The following is a 13473-nucleotide window of genomic DNA, read 5'->3' as shown; positions in this document are numbered from 1 at the left end:
CCCTCCCGTTATCCCACACCGTCTGCACCAGCAGCGCATCCTTGGGAAGATGCTCACCTGGGCTAGCAGCACTGCCTTGAAAGACCAAACCCCAGCACCCCGACCAATCAGGAGGCAGCTCCCGCATGAAGCCCCGACAAGAGCACAAGCCAAAGTGGAGAGGGGTGGGGGGTGGGGGGCGAACAACAACACACAGTGGCCAATCTGCTGGCAGTGTACAATGGCCAATCAGGCTGTGTCTTCTATCTCGAGATTGGCTGGCAGGAAATCAGTCCTCTAAGGATAAATTGGTGGTGCCTTTTTTTGCAAGCTGCATCCCTGCCTGCCACCGCATCCCCCCTTTTTTACCTCCCTCTTCCAAGCCCCTCTTTTTTTTTAGGGCAAACTTTTGGCAGTGACAAGCTCATCCTCTCTGTCGCGACCCACCGGGGCTTCAAGCACATGCCTTTCAATCGCCATTGAAGCCGGGAAAAAGAAGACCATAGAGGGAAAAAAGCAGACAAAGAGAGAAACTGGGGCAGAATAAATATGCCAAGCGGGGGTTCCGAGAAGCCAGTTACTCACCTTGCCTTCCCAGGCTGCTGAGGGCGACAAGGGAGGCAGGCGAGAAGAGCGGACCCCTGCGAGCGGCGCAGACAGAGGAAGAAGCGGAGAAGCGAGGCGCCTCGGAGGGGACCGAGGCTGGGTCTGGCAGGGAGCGATGCAATCGGCAAGCAAGGTCCTCAGCCTCTTCCTCCTCGTCCTGATGGGCACAGAACTCACCCAAGTAGGTCTGCCGGCAGCATCCCCGCGGGTGTGAGTCCAGGGCCCCCACTTGGAAGGATGGAGGGGGTGGGGGCGACGCTGCCTCTAAGCGCTTCAAGAGACACGGGCGGATAGGGTGTGCTGCAGAGCTCAGCGACACTGCTCTAGACTTGGCAGGGGCAGAAGCGGTACAGAGAATCGGGGTCTAAATAGCGCTGCGACAAGGCTTCGAGGCTCAGCACTAGGGAGAAGACAAGGGGGCGCGGAGGGATTCTATAGCGCCGGTGCCATGCTGCTAGCCACGGAAGGTGGGGAGTGGTGGAGTGGGGTTGCACATGGCGCTGAGATAATGCCTTTGCGCGCCTTGGGGGACAGCAGCGATGTTGCAAGTACTTAGTACACTGAGCTGCATTTGGGTGCTGCAGGAGGCGGTGTGAGTGGGGGCTATGTAGCACTGGGATACGGCGGGCAGGGCGACTGGGGCTTGGAATAATGCTGGGGAGCTGCTGCTCAGCCAGCCCTTCCTTTTTGTCTCCCTCGTGGTTACCCCCTTTCCACGGGCGCCCTTTCACACTGGTCTGAAGGGCCCCGCACGCTCGGCTTGCACTTTATACATTCTGGTAACATATACAATTAAAATATGAAATGAAGGGTGGGTGGGAAGGAGGCATGGTCGATATCAGGGAAGCAGCAGAATAAATGCCTCGGGCCCCCAAGCCCCCACAACAGAACTGTCGCCCCTCCCTGCAAACGATGAACGTTTGCCTCGCACCCGAGCTCTTTAAAAGCCCTGGTCTTTGATGACTGCTTAGAAATAAGGGCACCGATGGTTGTTTGTTATTATTATTATCATGACGTCATAGCTGTGCAGTTATGTGGCTGTGGGCGAGTTCTCTTCTGGGAGACGGAGCCAGACAGGCGCCGTGTCTGTGCAGATTCGGGGCGCATTGGCTCACCAATATATTAATTTCGGTCACACCCAGAGGTGATACAACAGCGAGGGCCGCGCGCAGCACATCTCGGGCAGTGGGACAAATATTGGTGCTGCCTCCCCCCACCCTCAGATACAATATCTGCTTGTATTTTCTATTAAAAGTTGTGGGAGAGGTTCAGAACCCTTCGCTTTTTATAAATCAACCCAGATTCCCCATTCTAAGAATGCTCTCGCGGGGCTTTGATGTCAACTAGTTGGGTGTTGGCCCCAAAACTGGCAGATGGGGGTTGTCCTACGTTTCGTGGCTACTTGCTGCCATTTGCCATTTTTAGGCAGTGCAGTGCGTGATTACACCTGACTTCAGACACTCTGCTGGCCAAAGGGAAGACTCCTTCGGGTTCAGGGAGACTTCGGGTGACTGGGGGCGACGGCAAGCTCATGCCATCCAGCAGGCACCCCGAATCTCTGTCCTTCTGTCTCGGTGGAACGGTGCAATTTCACCCTCTTATGAAGGCTTTGGTGGGTCTTATGAGGGAGAATGGGCGGGGTGGGCGGGGGTGGGGGGGTGTATTCTGTCGAGGGTTGCTGCGAGACATTGCAATAACCCACTATTTCTCTTCAGCTATGCTCTTCCTTTTTTCTTTTGCGCCCCTTCCCCGCCCCACCCTTTAAATGGCTGGTTTGGGTGCGCGCCATTCCAGTGCTCCCACCCTCTGCTGCCACATGGTGTGCCCGGAGGATGGAAAGGGGGGCGACCCCCCTTGCCCCCGTTTCACAGACCTGCTATCGGTCTATAGGCAGCCTGCAAGCTCTGAGGGCTGCGACTGGCGTTTTTTTTTCTTCCGAATCCCACTTGGTTTGCATTTCTGTGTGTGAGTTTCTCCAAGAATCACACAGCGCCGACAACGCGAGACATGGGTGCTCAATCACCCCCCCCAAAGTTAGTAAATAAATGGATAGCCTCATGGTGTGATCTCTGAGTTCACCCCATGGTGTCCTGAGAGTAGCGCATAGAAGGGCCGTTCAGTAAAGGATGGCTGTGTGGTGTCCTCGAGATACATGGGGTCCCTTTCATCAGCAGTGACACTGGCGGCCCTGTGCACGGGGGCTATGGAACCAAAGGGCCCTCCAACCACGTACTCACCTATGCAAGCCATCGCCACATGTAAACAGGCGGTGTGAATAATTGTGACCAGTCTTGTTTTTGGGCGTTCCCAAATTTGGAAGATAACAGAACGGAGGCACAGGCCAGGTGGATAGCACAGTTTGCCCAGGATCACGCACTTGGGGCCCAAGTCAGAATGCGGGGGATAGAACGTGCGTTTTCACGATTTCACATCGAACCAACGCTGCCCAAAAGCGAGAGCCCGTGCGGATGATCAGAGTACGCGCCGCTTTCTGGCGCGGTCACGCCGCAGGGTCAAACGCAGAGACAATGAGACTGGCTTCCGCGACTGGAACGGGGCCAGGCGAAAGCTCCCGGCAGTGATCCTGACAGCGGGCTTGCTAGGTACAATTCTGAATACATGCATGATTACGTATAGGGTGTAAACGCTGTCACTGCACCCATCAAGACACCCGTGAAAGGTGGCTTTGCAATAATAAAAGGTTACGAAGGCCCTGCTTGGGTTGGAACCGGGGTCCTACGGGTATTTGTGTGGGTGTTCAGACCGCGGACTCAGGTTTAAGAGTGACCGGTATAAGGTTATTTTATGTTTGCCAATGTCATTGTGTGTGTGTGTGTGTTCTTAACATGACACATGTCACAGAGTGGGACATGTAGTACAGAAGAACATATCGTCGAAAGTGGATGTTGCTATTGTCATTAATGATATCATCATGAAAATATATTGCACTGAATTGAAAAGCTACCAAAATTGCATGTTTTGCCATTTTCCAAAATGTGGCATAACTAGTAGGGTTCCTGGAGTACGAGCGCACGCATTGTCATCGCTGATAGGCGGGGGAGGAGCTGCGGGGCTCTCTTATGGTCATTTCGGCGGTGCGTTACGACCCTCCTTCTTTTCAGAATTGCAAACCACTGACAGGTCTGGCAGATTCCCGCCCACAACCCCGCAGTACGGCCAACTTTATACAAACAAGAACGAAGCAAACCCGCGAATTCCAGATTTTCAACCAATAGGAAGCTTAGATATGTTGTCTTTTCATGTACGTTCAAGCATATGTCACCTGCCACATGTCTTTTATGGTGCGATACTACATCTAGGTTCGCGCGACAATTAGAAAACACTGGCCTCAGGCCTTGTGGCTTTATCATAACACGACAACATCTTAATGAGATTGCAGGGTCGTGATACACAGCTACCTGTTAAGTCTCGTCCTGTTTCTCTAGACTTATCCATTTTCTCTTTTCTCTCTGGCTCTCTTTCCCACTCGCACCCCCTTAAACTGTCTCTCTCTCTCTCTCTCTCTCTTCCTTTCTTTCTCTCTGCAAGCCCATACCTCCACTTCCTCTTCTCTCTGCCTCTCTCGATTAACCCCATCTCTCTCTCTGCAGACTCTCCCTTGCTGCTCCTCTTTTACATTCACACTCTCCCACTACCGTTCATTCACTCCCTGTCTCTCCCTTCTCTCTCTCGCTCTCTCTCTCTCTCTCTTTCTCTCTCTCTCGGCGTCTATCTCCACTCTCTCCCATTTCTCTCTGCACGACTCTTTCGCCCGTAACCCCTTCTCTCTCTACACATAATCCCCTGCTGCTCCTCTTTCATAATCAGACTCTCCCACGACGGTTCTTTCACTCCCTGCCTTGCCCTTCTCTCTTTCGCTCGCATTCCTCTCTCTGGGCGTCTATCCCCTCTCTCTCTTCTCTCTCTGCATGACTAGCCACTTCTCTCTCTGCACACTCTTGCTGCTTGCTTCTCTTTCACACTCACACCCTTCTGCTTTCTTTCATCCACTCTCTAACTTTCCCTCCCTTCTCTCTTACGCACGGATCGCTCTGTCTCTCTTTGGCTTTCTCTCCAGGCATTTTTTTCCTCTCTCTCTCTCTCTCTCGCTCATTTCCTTTAACCCCTTCCGTCTCTCTCACATATTGCGATACCTTCCATTCACTCTCTACCTTCCTCTCCCTTCGCCATTGGCTCATACCTCTTTTTTCTCATTCTACCATGTTATCCCCCCACCTATGTGGGCCCCTCTTTCTCTAGCCGCATCACTGTTGATTGTCCTATTCCTTCTGCTTTCACTCCCCCCTCTGCCTCTCTCGTTGACTTTGACCCATACCACTCCCCCCTCCTTCTTTCCCTGTCAATATGTAGACCCTTTTTCGCTGTTCACACCCTTTCCCATTCCCTCTCTTCCCACTATTCTCTTGCTTTCATCGCTCTATAAACCCCTTACCCCTCCCACATTTTGAACTCTCTGCCCTACCACTGTTTTTCTCTGTCGCCCCTTTGCTTTTCTTGTTGGTCAGCCACAGTGTTTCTCTCTCTCTCTCTCTCTCTCTCTCTCTCTCTCTCTCTCTCTCTCTCTCTCCCCCTCTCTCCTGTTCTTATTCAGTAGCACATCATACAGCACCCAACAGACTCAGCACAGACTTGATGATATCCCATATAGATTTTCTAAGATACTAACATGCCCTCTAGGAATGGCATGAACCCCTCATAAAACCCATTCATGAAAACAAGCCACATGTACATTGCCCACTGCTTCAACTTGCAGTCGATTCGTTCGAAACGTGAGAAAAGGCAGATAGCTGATATTTTAGAATATTATATCAAGATTCATGGAAAAGTGTGCATTGATCCCGCAAAGTCCCTGCACCGAGAATGCACCATGTATTCATGGATTGTTCCGCGCAAAGTAACCCTATGCGCAAATAGCAGCCAGAACGTCCCTGACAGGCCCCTACGCAAAAGCAAATCCATCCACATACACCTTCCTTTGGGGGCTCCTTGGCTGCAAACTCATGCACCTCAGTAATACTGCGTGGGGTCCCCCACAACCAAGTCAACACCCCGGTGGCAATGTGTCGGGTCCCCGTAACTGTTAGCCGCACCCCAACAACATGGGTACCATTTTCCATAAATCAGGTAATTCTCCCGTCAATCTGTATGCAAACCCCCATAAACCGCAGCAGCACTCTGCTACTCTGCACACACCGCCACATCTCTGATCGGACCATGCCTTGTGCAGTGATTCCTTTGCAATTGGGGCCTTCCACCTGCTTTCATGTGGCGGTATGGTCGGGAGCTTTGCGTGCTGATTCCCCAGACGTGATATTGTGCGGTCAGATCCATGAATACGCTGCTTTACTCGCAGTGCTGGTGGTGTGATTTCCTTTTGCTGGTTGGTCCCTCGTCCCGCCCACATTATGCCTTGTTCTTCCTCATTCTGCATGGATTATGGGTATTATGCATGTTCTGCCCCCTATTTAATTCTCTGCGCAGGCCCGTCTCACACTCTGTGAGGCGTCTCGTGCAAGTTGCTCGACTGCACGCAGAGACATGCCGGACCTGCGCAGAGTCCTCTCAAGTACCAGAAAAGACCCACACAGTCAGTTCCATGAATCAACTAAGGGGGTTTTACGTCCAAAGCCCTGATTTCCCCCTCAAAAAATTCCATGAATCACGCCTCAAATCTTTCGTAGTTAAAGTTGCTCTTGCCAATGTGGTGTTGACCTTTCGTATATGAAAAAACAAAGGGAGACAGCCTGTCTTGTTTCCCTGCTATGGGGAGAATGCAGGCATATGGCAGGCGCGTGACTGCCACCAGGTGCCTCAGGACACTGGCACATAGTTCACATGAGTTGAGAGGCCTGGAGTGGTATGCAGTCTTTCCATCAAAATCATTTCTATCAAATCATTATCCATTAAAATTAATTAATTGAAATGCTTTTAGATTGAAAAGCATTTAATTGAATGAATTTCAATGGATTTCCTACTCAAAACGGCCTTTTAAAATAGATGTATGTTTGGGTTGGAAATACAATGGGTTGAAGAAAGGGTTCATTTTTGAAATTGGAGGTTGGGTGTTAGGGGGAGAGGCCCCCTGTGGCGTGAGGGGGGTTTAGGGGGAAAGACCCTCAATAAACAATAAACACCAGAAGTTAGATGGAGCTGTCCAGTGCTGGAATACATTACAGATTTCAGCCCTGGACAAGGGTTACATTTTGAAAATGGGGTTTGGTGGAGGGTTTAGTGGGGACCCCTGGAGGTTGCCGGGGGTTGGGTGGGAGATACCCCAATAAACAATGAACACTATAAGTTAGAGGGAGCTGTCCAGTGCTGAAATACATTAAACATTTCAACACTGGACAAGGGTTACATTTAGAAAATGGGGGTTGGCGGAGGGGTTATGGGGGAGACACCCCAATAAACAATACACACCACGTTAGATGCCAGTGCTGAAATTCTTTATAGATTTCAGAACTGGACAGCTCCCTGTAACGTTATAACGTTATGCATGTTTCATAGACTTTTCATGTAAACAAATGTAAAGTGTTTATATAACGAAACCCTATTCGATGAAAGGGTTTTGATGCATAAACACTTTGCACTTTATGTATGGGAATTCGATATAACATGTTTCAATGGAAAAGATTTGATGGTATTAATCTTCGATGGAATAGATTCAATGAAAAGACATGTAACCATCTGGAGTGTTCAATGGTTTTAATATGGATTGCTGTTATTATGGTTTCCATATCATGTCCCTCTTCATCGCTGGGGCAGCAAACATTGATTTTTCAAACATTAAGATTTTGTAAGAGGTAAACATGTTACAAGCTGCAAGGTGTAAAAGTTTAATAGTCTGGTCAGGGCCGAAGGTTGCCGTTTCCTGCTTACCTCAGTTATCTGGCAAATAAGGGGTTGATAGCGGTGAACACATAATATATGGTGCCCTGAGGCATGCCAAGACAGTTGGGTAGCTCTCACAGTTTACAAAATAGTATCTGAGACACATGCACAAAATCTGATCTGCACAAGGTCGCACTGGGAGTGAAGTGGATGAACTGCGAGTTGAAATATTGACCCCAGTCTTCTACATTGACACCAATCGCAGGAATTGTTGAAACGTAACAGTGACACGACTGTTGTTGTGATTATTATTATTATTTATTATTATTATGTACGATCATTGTTTTACCGTTGCTGTCAGTGTGTTTGTTGTTACTATTTTTAATAGATATGTCAATCGTATTACTATTATTATTACTATGATTATTGTTACTGCTACTTCTACAGTGGCATTTTTTAGTTCACAATGGAAATGTTGGCACACATTCAGTTATCTAAGTGTGATATAACCATATACTGACAACGATTTACAGATATGTTGTTCTACATGTACCCTTGTTCGGCCTTTCCATGACCTTCTCATGATCAATAGGGTCTCGACCCACCACATGCATCAGTCATGCTGCTGATTGCAAGTTCCGCCCATAATCAAATTCCTGACTCCTGGGTGAACCATGTCAGAAGCGGCTATTACATCAGGATTACAAAAAGAAAGAAAAAACGCTCTTTCCAAAGTGAGAAATTGCAATGCCGAGCAAACAAAGGACCACACGTGGAGAGATGGCTGCTCGATTTTATTTTGGGCCATTCGATCGGTTGCAGAGTCTTGTTCTACCCTGAGATGTAAGGAGGCAGCGGTTATCATGCCATTGAACCGGAAATAATATATACACCAGGCATGTTCCAACAATCCTTTACCAAAATGTCCCAAAGATTAACGCCTTTGCAGACAGCGCATGATAAGTAGCTGGTTAACAGGTCAGGATCACAGAAATATAGAATGTGTGTGAAATACATCTTATCGTGAGAACTCCCAAACACATGTGCCTAGTATTTCATTTAGAATTAGGCGATAACTGTAAAACGAACAGTATTTTGCAATACTGCCTGTTTTCCAGGTCTGCGATACTGCCTGTTCTACTGCTCTGCCTACTTATATTATTCGCAGGAACATTGCATGTGGTAAAGACCGCCTGATTCTGCGTTTCAAATTTGTCTAAAAAAGTTCTAATTTGTATATCCACCCCAGAGCTAAAGGTAAACATTGTAAAAACTCCCAAGAAGTATTTTTGAGATAATTTTCCTGCAGTAGAGAGACGCATAGGTGTTTCACACTGTGATGACTGTTTACAATCAAGGTTACGAAAGCCCTACCTTTTTTGATTATTATTAAAATTAAACGGTGCAGAGAAATCTGTTTTTGAAAGTGAGGTCTGCTAATCAGATCCCCTTTTTCTTTATGCTTCATGCCAAAATTATAGTGTACACAGGTGCCTTGCTGTAACAGTATACTGAAATGACAGCAGCAGGTCTGCTGTGGAACATTAAGCATGTCGAGTGGGCAGGGTTGGAGTAGCCAGAGATGGAAGGCAGACCTGGAGAAGGGTCCCACCATCTTGCTTTCTGTCTTTCCGATCCCCCTCCATTTCCTGCAAGCAAGGCACTTTGGGTGTAATGTCATAAGGCAAGGGGTACTTGTTACAACAACAGGGTGTGGACCCCTCACAGCAGACCTGATTCATTCAAATCCTCTGTGACATTTTGCTGATTAAAAAGGGGTGACCCCACTCATTGATTGATTCATTGCTGGACTCTAAGAAGAACAAGAGGAATACACTGTTGGACCTCTTCGTGGGTAGCAGTCCATTCCAAAGTCCTCTGCCAGGGAGGTGAAGACAGAAGATATGCAAGGTAGAGGAAAGCGTTGTCCCCTAACCATCCCCAGGAAACAGTGGGGGTGACTGCTGTTGGACCAGGCTCTAATTGAGGCTGCACTGGAACCAGGGCCCTTTCACTAGAGGTGACATAACCCCTTTAGGTGCCAGCCATGCTCCCGGTGTTGACATTGCATAAAAAGGACTCACATTGTCCTGGAGGTCCTGGATCAGGACTCCTAGCAACCTGAAAATTCGAAGAGCAGATGGAATCCTGTTTCCCTGTCGTACCATCTTTGAACTGCTTTAACCATGGTTGACTCCCTTCCAGCTGACACAGGACTTGCAGTGCTTCATTTGGCACTCTACAAATTAAATCTGCTTACCTGCATCTTCGAACTGCTGCAATGCTGTCTCGCACCAGTAAAGAATACCACCACCTTGACTCAACCATATGTTCACCACTGTGGAAGCATCCAACTCACCACATTCCAAGCAGCACATCGACCCAACCGAACCTAGTCTCGACTTGACCCTCGACTTGACCCACTGGATGCCAACATGTCACTTGCCAATTCAAGTGACACCGACTCATAGCTGACTGACTCGACCACACAAAAGTGCATAGAAGCCCAGCTCGACACCGTCTGCACCTAAGAAAAAGGAAATAGTTAATGTGACGGTGCTCTGTCCCTCCGGCCCACTTTTAGAACCATAGTGACTTTAATGCTCCATTTTCTGGCTTTTTCTTTGAAGGCTTCTGCTTGAACACTGACATTGTGCCAGTTGAGTGCTTGAACACCTCTGCTTTTCTATGCAGAGTGCATTTCTACAATATCTTGCATTGTCTGTTTTTCTTTACAGGTGTGAATTATCGCTTATGTTTTTTGTTAGTTGTTTGTATTTGTAGTGTTCAATTAAAATCTATGGATTTTAAGAATATTCATTGAGCATTATTTTATTTTTTAGTCTTTCTACTATTACTGTTTGGGTTGCTATTGTTATCACCTAACACTCCTCCTGAAAATACCTCCTTCCTTCAGCCTGGCCTACCACATAAGGTGTAGAAGGTATGCCTTTCAGGCAGTGCCGGCTTTTCCTTCATGATTTGGATCACTGTTGGTTTAGGAGTAGTGTGGGGATGAAGACGTTTTGCCACTAATTATCACTGTACTCCTGCAGAGCAGTAGTCCTTTATTTACACTCTCCACTCCAGGTAAGAACAATCTTGCTTAAGACATTCAAAGGGTCAGGACAGAGGCAATCTTTGATAATCTTTGAAGTCTCCTTCTCACCTTCTTTGCCATGCATTGCACAAAAGGGTCAGGAATGACCCTTTTATTCATGAAAAAATGTTATACAGTAGAAGTTTGAACTACTATTCTATACAGTTGCTGATGCTATGTTATCCTACAGGTTCTAACTAGACCATAATCCCATGGCCTAAAGAGATGAGACCCTTCCCAAATCCGTCAACCATAGTAAGAAATCTTGGAACGAAAATGGACAACACCCTCATTCTTGATCCACAAGTCAAAGCCATCGTCAGAAGCTGCTTCTCCCAGCTGTACATGCTACACTGCCTCTTACCTTACATTCACCCAGAGGGCCTAAGCCACATGTTTTCAAATATTATACAAATCTCAGTCTCCCAGATTACCTATTAAGGAAACATCAAAGTGTTCAAAAAGCAGCAGCAGGACCTCTTCTCAGAATGAAGCAATTTTAACATATCACACCAGCACTACGTACTCTCCACTGGCTACCCATCAAAACAAAAAAAGGGTTCATTTCAAAAACCATGTGCATTGCCCATTGTTCATACCATGGAATGGATCCTTCCTCCTTCAGAAGTAAGTTTCAACACTACACTCTTTCCAGAACACTTAGGTCCAGCAATGCTGCACTAATACTAGTCTCCAACTTTAACAAGAAATGGCAAGGAGGATCCCCTTTTTCAGTTCTGGCCACGAAAGTGTGGAGCAACGTACCCAAACATCTCCGCCTGGAGGAGAACCACCTGACTTTCAGGAAACAGCTCAAGACTGGCTTTTCAACCAACCACATCGAAAGAAAGAAAAATAATAGCATCCAAATAAAAACTGTGTACCAGAAACGTGTGCTAATTTACAAGCATGTTTCAAATCTCTTGGTACTATCATCTGCATGAAACCAAGCAGACTCATGAAACCCCTCCCATGTGGCACTGGTACGCATCTTAAATCCCTGTGAAAACTATCACCAAGAGCAATAAAGTGACAGCACCCTCGGCCCCACTCTCCAACCCCCTCACCACTCAACTAACTCCTCAATAATAAAATCTTGCATCCGTATACCTACCACACTCGTTCAGATGACCTCCATGTATAGTGTTCTTAACAGATTCAGATCCTATTCATCTTGTGTCAACAAGCACGCTGTTCATTTGTGCAATCCACAATCTGGGGGCTGCCATATGGTGAACCTGCCCAGTCGGTACGAAACCCAAACAACATAGAGATTTTCATATCGACACACAGGAACGGGTGCCGCTGACCTGCATCCATCAACATCAAAGGTTTCTGCATCTGCCTTACCGCTTTCCGACTAACACACTCTGGTCTACTTTCTTACAGAGCCATGTGCAGCAAGGCCCGCATTAGTGACAGAAGGGCGCTATATAAGACCACTTTACATTACATTAATGGGGGTGCATGAATTTGTAAAACAAATAGAAAATGAATACTTGTGGGCTACCAGAAATACTGCTTGCAGTATTTCAGGAAATGTGCAAACACTACCACCCACCCAGCAGTATTGCCATAATTAGGTGGTTTTCCGAAAATATTGCACATGGTAATGGAAAATGATGCATGCACTATTTCTGTTTGAAAATCCTCCTAACTCCAAATTGGGACCTTTGTAATTTTCATAATATTCTGACAAAATTGAGATGAAACATGCTTCGAACTTAAGTGCTTCCAAAGGGCTCTTTAAGATACGTTATATGCAGTGTGAAGGATAAATACCTGTTACATGGACAAACTACAAACAATGTACATCTAACAGTGCAGATGAGTACACACAGAGTAGTAGCTAAACAAAAGGCTGAAATGAATAAGCGGCAAAGCAAGGAATTTGTGTTAGCACAGACCAATCTGTTTTATGAATGTGCCATTCATTGAAGCACCAAACCTATCTCTTCTCCATGTTGGTTCTGCATTATTATATGTTTATTTTATAATGAGTCGATTTTACCATTTTTATCGTTCATTTGAATGCAAACGATAAGGTGGGGTGGAACCGTTCGTCCAATTGATGTCCTTGTTGCTCTTAACCTATTGTTTATGTTGCACTTTAGGTACATACATACTGGGACTCATTACGAATGTGGTGGAAAGGCAACAACCTCTCTGCCACATTACAAGTTCTGCTTGCCGGTGCCGGACTGCACGCGTGGTCTGACCAGGCATGCAGACCGGCACCCTCGAGCAGAACTTGTGATTGAACCAGCACCGTTATGGGGCAGAATGGGGATCGGGAGGCCGGCCATCCCGGCACCCGTGAATGGGAAATTACCGGCCCATTCATCTCGTATTTGGCCGATAATGGCCCATTCACGGGTGCTGGGGTCGGTAGCGAGTTTGGCGGTAACGCCAAACTGGTAATGAGGCCCATTGACTTCCAAGCATTGCCAATTTTAAAGTAAAGCAATTGAAGCACAGCCATTTGTGCAAGCTCACACAGTGTCAGTGGGTGATTGGACTTCTGTTGCTGAAGTGCAATCGAGTCAGAGGCAGAGAAGATCGAACAAAGGAAGAAAACGTGAATTTCTCTTGGTCACACATGACTTGAATTCAGCAACCATGCCTCTGATTTCAGTGCCTTGACCACAAGACCTATAGCTCCTCCAAACTCAAGCGATGCAGAACAAAATGTCCCACCCTCTTATGAATGCACCAGACATTTTACCACCTTGACTCACTGGTCCTGAAGACACCATCACCATAACTACACATATGGCCCGATTCATGGAATTATTTGCACGGAAAATAGGGAACCTGCAAACCAAACTGCATGCGTAATCCCGAACGATTCATGGAATCGAAAGCGCCGGATTGTCCTTGAACTTGTATGGATTTTGTGGCAGCCCAGTATGCCCCTGGGAGCGGTCAAGTGCCTT

At 47.2% G+C, this 13473-nt stretch overlaps 1 protein-coding gene across 1 annotated transcript in view; it reads left to right on the top strand.

Annotated features, from left to right (window-relative positions):
* The first annotated feature begins 250 nt into the window (after positions 1-250).
* Positions 251-13473, top strand: part of OLFM1 (olfactomedin 1) — a 341156-nt gene continuing 327933 nt past the window's right edge. The window contains exon 1 of the mRNA XM_069609604.1: positions 251-766. Within this exon, the coding sequence (XP_069465705.1) occupies positions 701-766 (66 nt within the window). The 5' untranslated portion in view covers positions 251-700. The remainder of the gene's footprint in view (positions 767-13473) is intronic.

Source organism: Ambystoma mexicanum, chromosome 8, assembly GCF_040938575.1.
Source record: "Ambystoma mexicanum isolate Mex_15411 chromosome 8, UKY_AmexF1_1, whole genome shotgun sequence".
Classification (NCBI taxonomy): Eukaryota; Metazoa; Chordata; class Amphibia; order Caudata; family Ambystomatidae; genus Ambystoma; species Ambystoma mexicanum.
Note: the sequence above shows the minus strand (reverse complement) of the source record. Positions and strands in the feature narration are given on the sequence as shown.